At 42.3% G+C, this 18,003-nt stretch overlaps 3 protein-coding genes and 1 pseudogene across 7 annotated transcripts in view; 1 reads left to right on the forward strand and 3 right to left on the reverse strand.

Annotated features, from left to right (window-relative positions):
• Window positions 1-18,003, reverse strand: part of LOC127511071 (NACHT, LRR and PYD domains-containing protein 12-like) — a 70,844-nt gene that overhangs the window by 46,847 nt on the left and 5,994 nt on the right. The window lies entirely within an intron of this gene.
• Window positions 1-18,003, reverse strand: part of LOC127511261 (polyglutamylase complex subunit TTLL1-like) — a 92,865-nt pseudogene that overhangs the window by 18,636 nt on the left and 56,226 nt on the right.
• LOC127511216 (NACHT, LRR and PYD domains-containing protein 3-like) overlaps window positions 1-18,003 on the reverse strand; it is a 35,667-nt gene that overhangs the window by 11,229 nt on the left and 6,435 nt on the right. Inside the window, exons 3-5 of one of the 3 annotated variants that reach the window (XM_051891971.1) lie at window positions 7,711-8,686; window positions 5,175-5,447; window positions 728-3,986 (exon numbers count right to left, since the gene is read on the reverse strand). In XM_051891971.1, the coding sequence (XP_051747931.1) occupies window positions 3,238-3,986; window positions 5,175-5,433 (1,008 nt within the window). In that variant the 5' untranslated portion in view covers window positions 5,434-5,447; window positions 7,711-8,686 and the 3' untranslated portion in view covers window positions 728-3,237. Of the gene's footprint in view, window positions 1-727; window positions 3,987-5,174; window positions 5,448-7,710; window positions 8,687-18,003 lie in introns of those variants that run through there. The other 2 variants (XM_051891972.1, XM_051891970.1) reach the window with 2 other exon arrangements.
• LOC127511052 (uncharacterized) lies at window positions 10,006-17,301 on the forward strand. Of its 2 annotated transcripts, none has more exons than XM_051891391.1 (2): window positions 10,006-13,472; window positions 16,784-17,301. In XM_051891391.1, the coding sequence occupies exons 1-2, from the start codon at window positions 12,354-12,356 to the stop codon at window positions 16,784-16,786; spliced, it is 1,122 nt and encodes a 373-aa protein (XP_051747351.1). In that variant the 5' UTR covers window positions 10,006-12,353; the 3' UTR covers window positions 16,787-17,301. The 2 variants fall into 2 exon arrangements, with proteins under 2 accessions (XP_051747351.1, XP_051747350.1); XM_051891390.1 differs by having other exon boundaries at window positions 10,009-13,472; window positions 16,266-17,301.

The raw sequence follows: 18,003 nt of genomic DNA on the forward strand, positions 1-18,003 counted from the left end.
ACATCTGCTGGTGTTGGTCCATTGTGTTTTATCAAGTGCAAAGTCAATGCAGTCATCTTCCAGGAGATTTTGGAGCACTTTATGCTTCCATCTGCCCACAGTGCAAAAACCACTTCCAAGTGGTTTGCTGACCATGATATTACTGTGCTTTATTGGCCAGCCAATATGCCTGACCTGAATCTATGGGATATTTTCAAGAGAAAGATGAGAAACAGTCGATCCAACAATATACAGATGATCTGAAGGCTCAATAGTGCCTCAGCAGTGCCACAGGCTGATCACTTCCATGCCACACTTCACTGATGCAGTAATTTGTGCTAGGAGCAAGTCATTTGCTGTAATATGTCCTGCCGATCAAGTATTGAGTGCACAAAAGAACATACTTTAAAGAACTTGAACTTTTCTGTTTTGCAAATCCATTTTTTGATTGATCTTAGGAAATATTCTAATATTTTGAGATACTGGATTTTGGACTTTCATGAGCTGTACGCTCTAATCATCAAAATTTTAAAAAAAACTTTTGAAATGTTTTACTTTACATGTAGGGAATCTAGAATATATGAAAGTTTCATTTTTAAAAATATTTATAATAAAAAAAATGAACTTTTTGATGATATTCTAATTATATGACCAGCACCTGTATGCATTAGTGAGTGTGTTGGTGCTTATGGGGTGTTGCTCTGGGATGGGTGAGAGTATATTCACTAAAAAAACTAGACTCCACCACTGACAATATATAAATAGAAATTTATTTATACAGTTATATTAAGGGCCTACTTTTAAATGATCTAATTCAAAGCCAAAACAAATATTCTCTGTTATGTGATGTGTATGAAAAAAGAGAGATGTACAGTCATTCATGTGTGAGCTCATTACTGCTAATGCAAACACGCCTATGGACAGCACGCGCCATTCATACAGTAATGATCTGAGGCGATCCATGCAAACAGAGCCAACGCCCACATCAACTAGGTAAAATGCATCAAGTTTCATCTGATTCTTGTACTTAACCATTTTAAGATGTGGTAAGGAATAATCAAGGAAGAATTTACCTCAAAGAAGAGCGTGACTGTGGTTTCTGATTGAGTGACTTGATCCAGGATTGTGAAGGGTAAGTTCTTCACCATATATATAAAAAGTGAAAAAAAAAGTGAAAGTGATGTGACGTGATGTGTAGCCAAGTATGGTGAGTCACCATACTTGGCTACGTCACATCACTTTCACTTTTCACCATTGGTGACCCATACTCAGAATTGTGCTCTGCATTTCACTCATTCAAGTACCACACACACACATACCGTGAACACACACCCAGAACAGTGGGCGGCCATTTTTGCTGCAGCACCCAATTGGTGAAGTATTCTATACTGTAATAAATGCTTCAGATTTAATGTCGTAGCTTTTTTATCTTCTTTTTATTCAGCTACAGCAATAGCTGTATTATGGATTTCCTGGTATGTAATAGGCTAAGTCATATTACTTCTGTGAGGCATATTTGCACTTTCTGCGCGAGAGTGCCCTCTGGCTTCCAGTATGAATGAAACATATATTACATGTGTTTATAGTGCTCAATAATGCTCACACCACCCTGTTTTAGGTGAAAATATTTTTTTTTAAAAATTGAAGTAAACATGATAATCCATATATTTTTTTTCTCTACTGAAGTGTTCCTTTCTAATTATTTACAGTTATAGGCTGTCTGCATTTTCCCCATAAAATAAAATTAACTGTAAAGTAAAATTATTATTAATATTTTAATTACTATATTATATTTATCCTTAATTACTGTATTTTTATTTTTAATAAAAAATTAAAAAAAAATTTATTCTATATTTTTTTATTTAGCAGGACAGAAGATACGGAGATGATTTTTGAAGGATGCCATGCACACTGTGTTGTCTGAGCTCCTTCTGTCATCGATGGTGTGATGAAGTGTGTTGGCTTGCTCTGGATGTGCGGCCGTCAGCTGAAGTGGTTGGGTGATGGTGACGCTTGGTGATATAATGGCTGTTTCTGTGGTCAAGGCTGGTTAGCAGAGATCTGGTTGAGGTCTTCAAGTCTCATGCCTAATCATAGGAGATCTGAGCTGTCCCCCTCGTCTCCCTGGCTGAGTATCCTGGAGGAATTCCTTTAGAATCCCCAAGATCTCTGCTGACGTAACCGCATTGTCCTGCCCTGGTGAGAGTTCGGACTTGGAGCATGTTGTGCACCCTCTATAGTCAGCTCTGAATGATGGTCAGAGACAGGGTAGATGGTTGGGTGTTTTACCATCTTTTCCGAAGCAACTTTTTGCTTGACATAGGCCTTATGGACTAAGACCCGCAGAGGTTGAGTAGAAATACTGCACGGGCAGACCAGGACCCCTAAGTGGTGGCTTACTGCAGGGTGCAGATTCCAGAGGAACAGAGTTCTGAAGTTGAAATCCACCTCCATTCCTGGCTCGTTCTGTGCTCCGAAGTAGGTCCGTCGAAGTCTGATGTAGTAGGCCTGTGGTGTTTCCTGTCGGCCTTGTCTGAGTTCCACGGTGGTGATCAGTCCTTGTTCTGACTCTGGGTCAGAAAACTTTCTGATCAGGAGCTGTTGTAACAGCTGGTAATCTGATCTGGCAGTTTCTGACTGCCAATCAAGGAAGCTTTGCGCTTGATGTGTTTCCCCTTTCTGGTCACCTTGCAGTTTATAGGCAGAGGTGGGTAGTAACAAAGTATATTTACTTCGTTACATTTACTTGAGTATTTTTTGGGGGGAAAATTTGTACTTCTAAGAGTAGATTTAAATGTGGGTACTTTAACTTAAGTACATTTCTAATGAAAAAGCTGTACTTTTACTTAGCTAAGCTGGGTGATGTTCCTCGTTACATTATTTTAATGCAATACTGTACATGTTAAGAAATGTGTAGTTTCCAAGCGCACTCTCTTTTTTCATGAACAATGCCCCATTCACAAATGAATTACTCTTTTGAGTCGATTCTGTTCCAAGACTTAATCAAAAAAGTTGGCAAAACTGTCTAAATTTGTTCGTGAATCAGTTTGAATGATTTGTTCAGTTCCCTGCACACTCTGAATTGTTTGTGGCGGTTTCTCACTTGGAGCATTGGATGAACTGGCAGTGGACCTACAGTCAATTGAAAGCAAATCTGCAAAAGCATCCTATTGTTTGCCAGCAATGAAGATCTTTATTGGTTGAACTGCGTATGCTATCTGTGAAGAATTCCAGGTATCGATTTCATTTGATTTCAATTCATACAGCCAATAGCCTACATTTTACAACCAATTTTCGAGGTATCAGACTGGCTGCTGCTGGTCTGGATGTGATCCAGATGAGAGCAGAGGGAAGAAGGTCTGTCTTGATAAGGTTTGTTATTATCTTACTCACTGTTGTTATTTTGTGAACATCTGTAATTCTGTCACCATCTTTAAAGCTCAAAGGGAAGCGACATTCATCCAGCCCATCAAAAATGAACAAGACCTTACCATCACCTTCAGGAAGAGAGGGCAGTTCTTTAGGATCATTAAAGAAGTATTTGTTAAGCAGTCCCATGAGACTGCAGTTCTCTGTAATCAGGTTTAGCTGACGGAACGGCAGAGGGAAAATGAAGGCTATATCCTGATTTTCTTTTCCTTCAACCCAGTCAAGGATGAATTTATTGACAGAGACAGTTTTTCCTACGCCTGCGATCCCCATCGTCAGTACCTTTTTGTTTTGTTGATGCTCATGGACTTTAAAAATATTATTGCACTGGATTGGTGTGTCCTTGGCATCACATTGTTTTTGATTAAAATCGATCTGTATCACCTCGTGGTTATTTTCTCTTCCTCCAGTCTCATTCTCCACCACATATAAATCAGTGTAAATATCGTTCAAGTTTTTCTTATGACCCGTCTGTGAATTACCAATGAATATCCACTTGTAGTCCCGTTTTAATTTGTTCTTCAGTCTGTGGCTGGTCTCTGTGTAAAGAGTAGCTTGTCTGTTGTCTGCAGTTGAGCCTTTAAAAATGAGGGGAAAAGAAAGCAAAGACTAAGTAATCATGTTTTTCATAAATTCTTAATAAAAACCTATATGTAATGTGTAACCTGGTCTGCAGTTCCCATTACAAACATAACTACGGCACATGTGATAAAAACTGCATTTCTGCTATATTTAAATTGATCACACTTGCACTGCAATTGTGTTTACATGCACATCTTACACTGATTATGCTTAAGTTGACAACATATATGGTGATGGAAACACCTTGACTAATGCAGACAAGAATGCAGTTGGTTTCTGTTTTAACATTTCTGAATAACTTTTCTTTTTTTTCTAATTCTTTTCAGAACATTTATTGGATTGGCACCATTGAACCAGTGTTGGGTAAGTTACTTCAAAAAAGTAATTAATTACTAATTACATCATCAATGTTGTATTTAAAATACTTTTCTAATTACTCTGTCTGAAAAGTAATTTAATTACTTATTAAAATCCATATAAACCCTGACCGGATAGACAATAGAAAGGAAACTCTTTCATAATTTAGTCAAACATGGAATAGTTTAGCCTTTTATAGCTTTTTTAAAACATTTTAATTTGATCAAAACATAATACTTTTATGGTTCGAAGTTGCGACTCACGTGCAACTGCACTACAGCTAACGATTTTAAAGAGGCAGCGTTCACTTTTACCTTTAGATGACAACTTTAGATTTTAAATTCAATATTGATTTAAACAGAACTGTTGAACTAATTTACAGTATGGCTTTTGGACGCAGCCTACGACTAGGACAGGGAACTGGCTACACTAAAACAGCGTAAATGCAAAACAATACTCGGCAGTGAGAGAGAGGAAGTCCATGGCTTATGTAGGGTGTGTGATTGGCTTCAGCCGTGTGTGTAATCAGTGCAATGGATGATGGAGTCTTTGCATGTAGAAGTTGCTTGTAGAAGTTTTAATTAATACCACTGTAAACAATTTAACCATTAGCAAAATCAGACACTGTTCTATTAAATGTACTTGTATAAGATCTGCTGCTGTTCTTCTTGGCCTTGTAATTGTTGCTTGCTGTTATATTTTATTGTTTCCATGTACAGGCAGTGATTGTTATTTACCCCATATCTCTTCTGAATGAACTCCAACAGTGGCACATGTCTTCATATTGCCTGTCAATTACATTACAGTCACAACAAATTAAACATTACCTTGCTTGTGTTTGTTCTCTAGATGCTCAGCCAGATTATTCTGATTTATCTTCCTCAGGATCTCCACAGTGATCTTCACAGCTTCTTCTGGTCCGAAACACTCCACCATCTTATCCACAGTTTTTAACCTATCTGCATTCTCCATGTCAGACTTTGATATACTCTCATGACCATTCTCCAAATGCCACTGAAACTCCTTTAGATAATCTCCTTCCAGTTCATACATTGATTTCTTGAGCAGCTCTTTAACAGATGCCATCGCCCTTCACCGAGCTGCAGGACAAAAAGAAAAGATCTGATGTAGTTTAACTTCTATCATTTGGACCTAAGCACTCAAATTTAATTTGGATTATGAAATGAAGCTGTGATCGGATCAGGACTCTCAGTCAACTCATCCAAACTCATCTGTCAAAGTCCTATAATGCTCCTTTTTACAAGATGATACAATAATACAAGATAATATGAGTCTCAGGTGTCCCATAGAATGTCTATAAAGTCTCAGCTCAAAATACCACACAGATCAAATATTATGCAATTTTGTAAATGCCCATTTTTGAGTGGAAGCAAAAATATGTTTTTGTGTCTTTTAAATACAAATGAGCTGTTGCTCTCCACCCCCTTTTCCAGAAGTGGGCAGAGCCTTTGCAGCTTGTGCCTTAAATACCCTGCAAACAATGAATAAAACATCTCTTTGGTTTTGATTCATCTCTGTCATGGTCATAATGAAATATTTATTCTTTGCATTAGTTTAAAAAGCCTTGCCAATATTAGCTTCTGATATATGGTTTTCTGAGTGCAAACACACAAAGTTCACAAAAACAAAATTGGTTATGTCTCTGAACATAATCAGCTGGAAATGAAATTACATATTAGATCTGTATGGTGACTGGGAGGGGACATGTTTGGCTCACTTAGTTTTTTCCTGGCCATGACATATTAACTCATGGGAACGTGATAAGTCGTGGCCACAAGATCATTTTTTCAAGTTAATGACATCCTGATGTCGTGGCTACGAGATGTGAATTCGTAGCCTCGAGATCCTATGTTTAAGGAACAACATATTTTTCTTGTGGCCATGAGTTAAATGTGTAAAACAACCTGCGCGACTATAGCAACCTGTAATTATAAGAAATGAATAGGCCAATAATAACAACATTTCTTTTTAATTAAGAAAAGAAAACTTCAGAAATTATTATATTAACAAATTGCCTATTTTATTCCATGCGATGGTGCCTATAGCAGCATTCGAATGAAGTTTGTTATTAATGTTAAAAGAATATGCTGTGTATATTTTTATCCATCCCATCCAAGAGTCTTTTAAATCCATTCACTGATTGTTTCTTTTTTTATTTAATATTTTTACGTTATTATTATTATTATTATTACTACTATTATTATTATTGTTATTATTGGTTATATTTTTAATTTATTTTTATGTATTTGCTTTATTTTCCTCTTCATTCCCATATCTCTATAGGCTACCTTTTTGTATATTATGTTACTTAAAGTATATATTTTGTAAATAGGCCTACTGTAAATGCCCTATCATGCCAAAAAAGTAGTGACTTTATGACTGTATTTCTGCAGACTACACCAGTAGCTGTTATGATAAATGAGCATCTGTTTTCATTTGTAGTGCATGTGACAGAATTCAAATGAAATTTAAATAATTTGTTATTATTAATAGGCTATATGTTAAAAGAATATTTAAATCCATTAAGATCCAAGAATATTTAAATCCTTTCACTGATATAAACTTAATTTTGTTTATTATCTGTATATATTAGGGGTGTAACGGTACACAAAACTCACGGCCTTGGTCACGGTTCGGTACGGTTTTTGGTACAGCAGATGGGGAGAAAACTAAACATAAAATTGCTTTTTTTTATTATTAAAAAGTGGTTTACTGAACAAATTGTGTTTTTGTCTTTAAATATATTAAATTATAACTAAAAGTTTCTTAAGCATAAAAAAAATTGTCTTTGCTAATGCTATAAACTATGTAGGAAGCCCTTACTTGAACATTAGGCTACTATAATATTAAAGCTTAACAACTGAGCCCAAACTATTAGCCGAAATTCAATCGCTTTTTATTTTTAGATAAAATAATCAGCACTCAAATAACAAATTGTATGCAAATATGTAAGCTGCACATAATGCAGTTTTTGCATTAACTTGCATTAACTAAATGTTTTTACTCCAATTCGTTGTTGAAATATAATCATTTCTACAAAGTGGTTGTCATTTTTATGACAGATTTATATAAACATACATTAAATAACCAAGACATCACTTAAAGGTTAAGTCAAATATAATGAATATATAGGCTAATACAGTGCATATATTAAGCGTAAGAGTTCATTTCTCTAGCGAACTAACAAGCTGTGGAGGACACTGAATGGCTTTTCTGAGGTAAATGGTACATGACATATTGTTTACAAGCTTTCATTGATGTCTTTCCGCCGTTGAAACACTGATTAAGAGATTACAAGAGAAATGACCATTTCAGTAAGTTGTAGTATATCTTTCAACATACCTTTAGATGTTCTTTCATGTTTATTCTGTAACTAGTATTAAAGAGGAAGAGATAATCGCGCTCCGCACTTCCGGTTGAACTGACAGTAGGTGTCCACTGGCGCGGGGCGGGCAGTGCAGTGCAGTGCAACACATCTCCTTCACATAGAGTTGATCAGGTTGTTGATTGTGGCCTGTGGAATGTTGGTCCACTCCTCTTCAATGGCTGTGCGAAGTTGCTGGGTATTGGCAGGAACTGGAACACATTGTCGTATACGCCTATCCAGAGCATCCCAAACATGCTCAATGTCGGGTGAGTATGCTGGCCATGCAAGAACTGGGATGTTTTCAGCTTCCAGGAATTGTGTACATATCCTTGCAACATGGGGCCGTGCATCATCATGCTGCAACATGAGGTGATGGTCATGGATGAATGGCACAACAATGGGCCTCAGGATCTCGTCACGGTATCTCTGTGCATTCAAAATGCCATCAATAAAATGCACCTGTGTTTGTTGTCCATAACATACGCCTGCCCATACCATAACCCCACCGCCACCATGGGCCACTCAATCCACAACGTTGACATCAGCTCACCCACACAACGCCATACACGCTGTCTGCCATCTGCCCTGTACAGTGAAAACCGGGATTCATCCGTGAAGAGAACACCTCTCCAAAGTGCCAGACGTCATTGAATGTGAGCATTTGCCCACTCAAGTCGGTTACGACGACGAACTGCAGTCAAGTCGAGACCCCGATGAGGACGACGAGCATGCAGATGAGCTTCCCTGAGATGGTTTCTGACAGTTTGTGCAGAAATTATTTGGTTATGCAAACCGATTGTTGCAGCAACTGTCTGGGTGGCTGGTCTCAGACGATCTTGGAGGTGAAGATGCTGGATGTGCAATTCCTGGGCTGGTGTGGTTACACATGGTCTGCGGTTGTGAGGCCAGTTAGATGTACTGCCAAATTCTCTGAAACACCTTTGGAGACGGCTTATGGTAGAGAAATGAACATTTAATTCTCGGGCAACAGCTCTGGTGGACATTCCTGCAGTCAGCATGCCAATTGCACGCTCCCTCAAAACTTGCGACATCTGTGGCATTGTGCTGTGTGATAAAACTGCACATTTTAGAGTGGCCTTTTATTGTGGCCAGCCTAAGGCACACCTGTGCAATAATCATACTGTCTAATCAGCATCTTGATATGCCACACCTGTGAGGTGGATGGATTATCTCGGCAAAGGAGAAGTGCTCACTAACACAGATTTAGACAGATTTGTGAACAATATTTGAGAGAAATAGGCCTTTTGTGTACATAGAAAAAGATCTTTGATTTCAGCTCATGAAAAATGGGAGCTGTTGCATTTATAATTTTGTTCAGTGTATATATTAGGGCCAATGTTGCCAAGTCTGTGGTTTTCCCGCGGAATTTGGCTACTTTTACACAGTTGCCGTGGGTTGTTTTTCCATGTCCGCTGGTTGAATCGACCCAAAATAACATGATATTTAGTCCCTGGAATGCAAATTTTACCAGAGGAGCCCCGCCAAAAACGTGAATTTTACCCCCCGGCATGCGATTTTTACCGTGGGACCCCCCCCGAAATGCCACTGGGCTAGATTTGGGCTAGTTTTGAGAAGCAATTGGGCGGGTTTTGTTGTGAAAACCTGGCAACCCTGATTAGGGCTGTTAACATGTTAACGCATGCTATTAATTAAAAATCCTTAACACGTTAATATAATTTAATGCATCTAACGCTAAAAACTTGTGGTAATATGTGAAATTGCGTCATAATGTAATTTACGTCACGCAGTTAAAGTCCTTGCTGATTATATCAGAGATGGCAGAGAGAATTGTTCATTCCAGTGTCTGTTTCGCTTTAAAACACGAACACTCTGTCATATTCTATCATTGTATCTGAAGAGCGCGAGCCCTCCCACATCATGCTGTCTGAATGGAACGTCAAAACATCCCACCGCTGTATTCCAGATGATATGCAAACTATTTTTCTCAGCTGGATAAAGCGTTTTACTAGTAAAGTTTTGATGGATGAGGACTGCAATCAAAGTAAAGACAATTGCGGTGATACACAGAAGCACGCGTGAGTCTGTTATATTAATAGGCAAACAAATCATGGATGAGCGCTCTCGCACTGATCGCACACTGTATTTATGCACAGACATTTCAGTACATTTACGTTGTTTTCACACACATTCAGGATAATGTTTGGATTTGTCCTGTGTATGTTGCTGTGTACTTTAGTATATATGCAGGTCAAGGTGGTTGGTTTAGGCTTTTTTGGCATCTCCATGTGGTCCTGTTCAGTATCACAACTTGACTTGTCTAAAATGTAAACAAGCTCTTTGCTGTTGCACATACTATGCACTGTGAATTCTGAAACGTTTTTTTTACTGTGATTTTTTTATGGGTGCTTTGGTGTACATAAATGTATGAATTATATGAAATCATATCATTTGGTTATTTGGTGTCCTTTTTTGGACATCTAAATTTACCTTGAAAATAGCTGAAAAATACAGTTTTGTGAAAATCACACTTCATTCTGATGGTTTACTTTGCTGGATATAGGCAATGATGGCAAAATAGACGTGTTAAAAAAGATAAATGGTCTATGCTTAATTTCAAGATAAGTTTGCGATTAATCGCAATTAAAAAACCGTGCAGCAGGTCTATCAATATATTTATATATTCTGTTTCAATTATCTATTCATTATCCAGGCATATATGCTTTATTTATTGAAATTAAACTGCATGTTTCCATTGATTGTAAAGTTAGACACAGAAAACAGTAGATCAAGCACAGACGGCTGCATGTTTGCAGAGTGCTGGTGATTCTTGGCTTGATATCACATTTTCTGTGGTGTTTGAACTTTTGTTTAACCCTTGTGTTGTGTTGAAAAATAATCGCCCTACAAAATATAGCTTATAAATCACACGTCATGCTATATTATCTCCAAAAATTAGGTTCAATCTTTTTGTCAACTCGTTTTCTTTCAATTAGGACTGATTTCTTTTTCAAACGGATTAATCGTGTTCCCAGTCAAAAATGCGACAGGACCTGTATTTTGAAATGCTTTTATTTTGAAAAGAGGTGCAAAGTAACACTTGTGCTATTCCCTGTCAAATCTGACCATTGTGACATACAAGAAAGAACACATTAATGCTGTCATATAGAGAACATTTCATGGACAATACCAATATTGTCATATTTCAGTAAGCTATATTTTCTAATTAGGAAGAAAACAAATCAATGACCACCTGGCTATGTCTGTCAAATCTGGCCAATGTGACAAACAAAAAAGAACACACTGACTCTGTCACACAAAGAAAATTTCATGGAGCAACAATACCAAACTGTTCATATTCTTTACATTTTCCTAATTAAGAAAAAGCAACAAACACTGGATCTTAGTGTGAACTTATGCAATGATCAATGATCTGATGAAGAACATCATGCACAGAGAGCTTCTTCGCTGTTGTGCTGCCACAAAATGAATGATTTATATGTGTCTGTGCTATAACATCTACAGTATATTTGTAAATTTTCGTCTGCTTCTTTGTGAGAACATTAAAGTCCCAAAACACAATGTCATAATATTTTGTCTGGTAGCTGTGACAAAGAACATGAAGATTCTTTTGAAGCAGGGTCACTGCAGACTAAAGACAGTTCGCACATACATGTATCTGTGTGTGTGTGTGTGTGTGTATGTGTGTGTTTGAATGTGGTAATGTCAGATGGATGAATAGATATTAGATCAGGGTAGGATAAAATCTCTGTGAAGAAGAATGTGTGTAATACTCAAATAGTTTGCGTCTATTAACATGTGTGTGTAACAGACGTAGGCCAGTAAGAGCTGTGCATGTAAACCTCACTCCCCTGAACTCAAGAGGTGCTCTAGCGACTGATGGTAGAGACTGCGGCCTTTAGTCTCCTTGTTAGAGCGCCCGCCTCCCATGCTGGTGGACCCGGGTTTGAGTCCTGCTTAGAGCAGGCAGTTTGAACAGGAGGGGTTACATATGCACGTATCCACGCATGCACAGGTCAAAAGGAGCTATGTTTGTAAGCACATGTACATATGTGAAAATGATGAACATTTTTTCTCTTATTTTTAGTCCCATTAATTATCAGTCCTTTTTTGACCAAGAACACCACAAGTGTAACTTTGTGCCATTTTGTACAAAACAAAAGCATTTCGACCCAAATTCCCTGATTAAAAAATAAAGACAGACAAAAAATTTTCCACATTGTCTATGTGGCGAGGGGGGCGTGGTTCAGCGGAGTCGGCAGCGGGAGAGAGAGTCAGGAGACGAACGGTGAGTGAGTGGGTTAAATGCAAATGACGAACACCTGTCTCTTGTTTCAGTAATTGGTGTGGAGAGAGTATATAACACCAGGAGAAACGGGAGTGGGAGAGAGAGAGACGGACTACTGACTGCTGCCCCGCTGGAGATGTCTTTGTGAGAGAATTGTGAATGATTTATGACCGCTTTGTGCCTGTCTGCACCCCTTTTGTTTTTGTATTTGGAGAATTAGTGCAAATAAAAGCAGTCAGTAGTCAAGCCGACCCTGTCCTCTTCCTTCCTGAATCCTGAACCTTGCTACACTGGTGCCGAAACCCGGGAAGGAAGACGGAAGCCGCCGCCATGCAATCGTCCTCCGGATCGCCATTTGCGGAGATTATTACCTCCCTCGCGGTCATGCAACAAGAACAACACCAGGCCCTGCTAGACTTGAGACAGGATCAAGAGAGGTGCTTCCAAGTCGTTGTTCAAGCCCAGCAGGAGGACCGCGAGAGGTTCCGGAGCTGGATTGACCGGGAGGTTCGACCGGAAGCCCTGGAACCTCGAGCTGTGCCCGCCCACCTACCACTCAACAAAATGGGATCTGAGGACGACCCGGAGGTATTCATCGACCTTTTTCAGAAGACGGCCGAGCTGTCGGGCTGGCCGCGGGACCAGTGGCCGATGCGCCTGGTCCCGTTGCTCTCCGGGGAGTCCCAGATAGCGGCACAGCAGCTTCCGGTGCAGAATCTCCTGGTCTTCGACGACCTGAAAAGGGCCATCCTCCAGCGGGTCGGCCGGAGCCCTGAAGAACATCGCCAGCGGTTCCGTTCCCTGGAACTGGGCGAGTCCGGCCGACCGTTCGTGTTGGCCCAACAGCTCCGGGACTCCTGCCGCAAATGGCTGTTGGCTGAGGGAAGCGACGTGGAGAAGATTGTCGATCGAGTGGTACTGGAGCAGTTCATTACTCGGCTCCCACGGAGGACAGCCGAGTGGGTCCAGTGCCACCGCCCCAAGTCACTGGACTCAGCCATCCACCTCGCGGAGGACCATATGGTGGCGTGCCCAGGGGTCGGCGAACCCCTCCCATCTGTCTCTCTCTCTCCTTCTTCCCCTTCTGTTCCTCTCTCTCGTCCTGTCCCTCTCCCCAGGTCCCGCCCACCTGTCCATCCTCGAGTCCCGCCCCGGGGGTGGGGCGGGTTTGACCAGAGCCAGTTTGGGGGTCCCAGAACCCCGCCCAGGAGGGCGGGACTGACTTCCGCTGGACAGGACCCCGCTCCTGTTTCTCCGCTTTCTCCACGCCAATCATTTACCCCACTCCCTGCCACTGGGGCGGCGGGGAGGTCTGGGCCAGCCTGTTGGCGTTGCGGGGACCCGGAGCATTTCGTGGACAGGTGCCCAGTGATGGAGGTTGGGACAATGGTCCGGGTCCCGGACGCCCCGCAGGCTGCCCCCGGTCAAGCTGGCTGGTATCAAATACCTGTGAGTATCAAGGGGGGTACCTATCAGGCCTTGGTGGATTCAGGCTGTAACCAAACCTCGATCCATCAAAGCCTGATTTCATCCGGGGCATTGGATACAAGCCGCGTGGTTAAGGTGCGGTGCGTACACGGGGATGTGGTGGTATATCCGGTAGTGCCGGTCATTATCCAGTTCAGGGGCCAAAAGCATAGCGTTGAGGTGGCAGTTAATCCGCACCTCCGGCATCCGTTAATTTTGGGGACAAATTGGCCAGCATTTTCTGAATTATTGGGTTATTTATGCACGGATGCCTCTTGGGGGAAAAAGGCGATGGTTGGGGATGCGCAAGTACAGGCGGGAGAGACTGAACGGGGACCACTGAGTGCTGCTTCAGGGGAACAGAGTGAAATTGAGAGAATAATTCTCTCGGATCGCGATGACTTTCCCCTGGAGCAGTCTCAGGATGAGACCCTAAAACGTGCATTTGAGCAGGTCCAAACCATTGACGGTCAGCCTCTCCAGCCTGGACGGGCGCTTACCTATCCATATTTTGCAGTTATAAAAAATCGGTTGTATCGGGTGACCCAAGACACCCAGACAAAAGAAGATACAACCCAGTTGTTAGTTCCAAGGAGCCGCAGGGAAATGCTTTTCCAAGCGGCTCATTCTAATCCAATGGCTGGACACTTAGGACAGGCAACAACACTAAATCGCATCATGACCCGATTCTTTTGGCCGGGCATTCACGAGAATGTGCGCAGGTGGTGCGCGTCTTGTCGTGAATGTCAGTTGGTAAATCCACCGGCCACCCCAAAAGCGCCTTTGCGCCCCCTCCCATTAATGCAGGTCCCCTTCGAGAGAATTGGTATGGACCTCATCGGCCCATTAGAGCGATCAGCCAGGGGACATCGCTTTGCATTAGTCATTGTGGATTATGCAACTCGATATCCTGAAGCAGTGGCCCTCCGCAGCATTTCCGCGAAGAGTGTTGCGGATGCACTGTTTACTTTAATCTCCCGGGTGGGGATTCCAAAAGAAATCCTCACCGATCAAGGCACGGCGTTTATGTCACGTACTTTACGCGAACTTTACGAATTATTGGGCATTAAAACGGTCCGTACCAGCGTCTTTCACCCACAAACTGACGGGCTGGTCGAACGTTTTAATCGCACGCTTAAAACCATGATTCGTAAATTCGTGCAAGAAGACGCCAAAAATTGGGATAAATGGTTAGAACCCCTGTTGTTCGCTGTGCGAGAAGTCCCGCAAGCCTCCACGGGGTTTTCCCCCTTCGAGCTTCTTTACGGACGCCAGCCCCGCGGGGTACTGGATGTCCTGAGAGAAACTTGGGAGGACGGACCATCTCAGAGTAAAAACGAAATTCAGTATGTAATGGACTTGAGAACAAAACTCCACACTTTGGGGCGGCTATCAACGGAGAATTTGTTACAAGCCCAGGACAGACAGAGCCGGCTGTACAACAGGGGAACTAACTTACGTAAATTCGCACCGGGAGAGAAAGTGCTTGTATTGCTTCCAACGTCAAGCTCTAAATTATTAGCAAAGTGGCAAGGACCATTTGAGGTCACACGGCAGATTGGAGATCTCGATTATGAGGTTATACGGTCTGATAGGAGAGGGGCACGTCAGATTTATCACCTCAATCTCCTTAAAAAATGGAATGAGGCAGAGGCAGTGATGTTGGCGATGGTGATTGGTGGAGAGGATGATCTCGGGCCAGAGGCGAATACCAAACACCAATCTCTCGCACTGGCCCCCGGAGGAGATCATCTCTCGCCCTCCCAGCTCACTGACCTAACGAAATTACAAGCAGAGTTTGCGGACGTGTTCTCGCCCCTACCGGGCCGTACTAATTTGATTCAGCACCATATCGAGACAGAGCCGGGCGTGGTAGTTTGCAGCCGGCCGCACCGTTTGCCTGAACATAAGAAAAAAGTAGTTCAGGCAGAATTAGGGGCAATGCTTGACATGGGCGTAATAGAAGAATCCAACAGTAACTGGGCGAGCCCGATAGTTTTAGTTCCGAAAACGGACGGCTCGGTTCGGTTCTGTGCGGATTATCGCAAGGTGAATGCTGTGTCGAAATTCGACGCGTATCCAATGCCACGGGTGGACGAACTGCTTGATCGGCTCGGTACGGCTCGGTTTTATTCGACACTGGACTTAACAAAGGGATATTGGCAGATCCCCTTGTCTCCATTATCTAAAGAAAAGACAGCTTTCACCACGCCGTTTGGATTACACCAATTTGTTACCCTTCCGTTCGGGCTGTTCGGGGCTCCGGCTACCTTTCAGCGTCTCATGGACAGGATTTTACGGCCCCATGCTGCGTATGCTGCTGCCTATTTAGATGACATAATTATATTTAGTCATGACTGGCAGCGGCATATGCAGCATTTGAGGGCTGTCTTGAGGTCGCTGAGAGGGGCTGGGCTCACGGCCAACCCGAAGAAGTGTGCAATTGGGCGGGTGGAAGTAAGATATCTGGGCTTCCACTTGGGACATGGGCAGGTGCATCCCCAAATTGATAAGACGGCAGCAGTTGCGACCTGTCCGCGTCCCAAGACCAAAAAGGAGGTGAGACAGTTCCTAGGGCTGGCGGGATATTATAGAAGGTTTGTACCTAATTATTCGGACCTCACCAGCCCTTTGACTGATCTCACTAAAAAGGAGGCACCAGATACGGTCCAGTGGACGGAGCCGTGCCAGCAGGCCTTTACCCAAGTGAAGGCTGCTTTATGTGGCGGGCCGTTGTTACACTCTCCTGATTTTTCTCTCCCTTTTCTGTTGCAGACAGACGCGTCGGACAGGGGGCTGGGTGCCGTCCTGTCCCAGGAGATAGAGGGGGAGGAACGGCCGGTGCTGTACATTAGTCGGAAGCTCTCGAAGAGAGAGACTAAGTACAGCACCATAGAAAAGGAGTGTCTTGCCATCAGGTGGGCCGTCCTCACCCTCCGCAATTATCTCCTGGGACGGGAATTCACCCTCTGTTCGGACCATGCCCCCCTGCAGTGGCTCCACCGCATGAAGGATACCAACGCGCGGATCACTCGTTGGTATCTAGCTTTACAGCCTTTTAAGTTCAAAGTGGTCCACAGGCCGGGTGCTCAGATGGCTGTGGCCGACTTCCTCTCCAGAAATGGGGGGGGGGGGGCTGCAGGCCGGATGGCTCCCCGGCCTGAGTCGGGCGGTGGGGGTATGTGGCGAGGGGGGCGTGGTTCAGCGGAGTCGGCAGCAGGAGAGAGAGTCAGGAGACGAACGGTGAGTGAGTGGGTTAAATGCAAATGACGAACACCTGTCTCTTGTTTCAGTAATTGGTGTGGAGAGAGTATATAACACCAGGAGAAACAGGAGTGGGAGAGAGAGAGACGGACTACTGACTGCTGCCCCGCTGGAGATGTCTTTGTGAGAGAATTGTGAATGATTTATGACCGCTTTGTGCCTGTCTGCACCCCTTTTGTTTTTGTATTTGGAGAATTAGTGCAAATAAAAGCAGTCAGTAGTCAAGCCGACCCTGTCCTCTTCCTTCCTGAATCCTGAACCTTGCTACAGTCTAGTGTTAGATGACCGGTACTTTTAGCTAACTTAGATTTAGACGTTCATACTGCTGGTGAACACGCACCCTGCATCAGCTAACGTGTGAGGTTGCTCCTGCACATACGTCATCATGTGACAGGAAGCTCACATTGCAGACTGCTGAGAATATATTAGAATGGACGTCCCTTATATTGGGCCTAATTGATTTGTCCCGTACATGACCTCCCTTATTGACGGCTACGCTGATCTAACCACTGGTGACACAACAGCAGCAGTGCTGATCATGACACTTGAGAATGATCACAGAAACCTTTCATCATCCAATCACAGCCCCCCTCATGCGCATCAGTATATGTTATGCAACTGCGCCAATTCCTCTACAAAAAACGGAAAAGAAATAAAGTTAGGGCAATGTGTGGCGCTGTTCAGTCGATTTGGCATGTGGAAATATGGATTAAACAGCAAATAAGGATAAACCTGCAAAAAAGAATAGACTGTGTCGCAGGCATACGCTAGAGTCTAGGCAACACGAATAACAAACTCTAAATTAAAAATGTATCATTATTTTAGGACAAATCATTGTTTGATTTGCGAACTGCAGAATCCTTTGCCGTCAGGTTGCTCCCTCTTCGAGTGGCAAATCCCAAGGCAAATTTCAAGGCAAATCCCTTTCACTGTCAGCATTTTGATTTCAACAAATCAGTTTTGGCCACGCAAGAACACATGCAATCTACCTGAGGGAATAATATGCTGATGTGATTTGCTGCTCAAGAAACATTTCTGATTATTATCAATGTTGAAAACATTTTTTTTCTTTTTTCAGGATTCTTTAAATAGAAAGTTAAAAAAAACAGATGTATGGAAAAAAAAAGATTTTGTTACATTATAAATGTCTTCACTGTCACTTTTGATCAATTTAATGTATCCTTGCTGAATAAAAGTATTACTTTCTTTAATCCCCCCTAACATTTTTTTACTTACCCCAAACTTTTGA

The sequence above is a fragment of the Ctenopharyngodon idella genome, chromosome 4 (assembly GCF_019924925.1).
Source record: "Ctenopharyngodon idella isolate HZGC_01 chromosome 4, HZGC01, whole genome shotgun sequence".
Classification (NCBI taxonomy): Eukaryota; Metazoa; Chordata; class Actinopteri; order Cypriniformes; family Xenocyprididae; genus Ctenopharyngodon; species Ctenopharyngodon idella.

What these genes read in the sequence shown, in the direction of transcription:
- LOC127511052 (XM_051891390.1), top strand. Translation starts at nt 12,354, where the DNA reads ATGCAATCGTCCTCCGGATCGCCATTTGCGGAGATTATTACCTCCCTC. An exon ending in CTGGCTGGTATCAAATACCT is followed by an intron (nt 13,473 to 16,265) that starts GTGAGTATCAAG and finishes TTTCTGTTGCAG; the next exon opens with ACAGACGCGTCGGACAGGGG.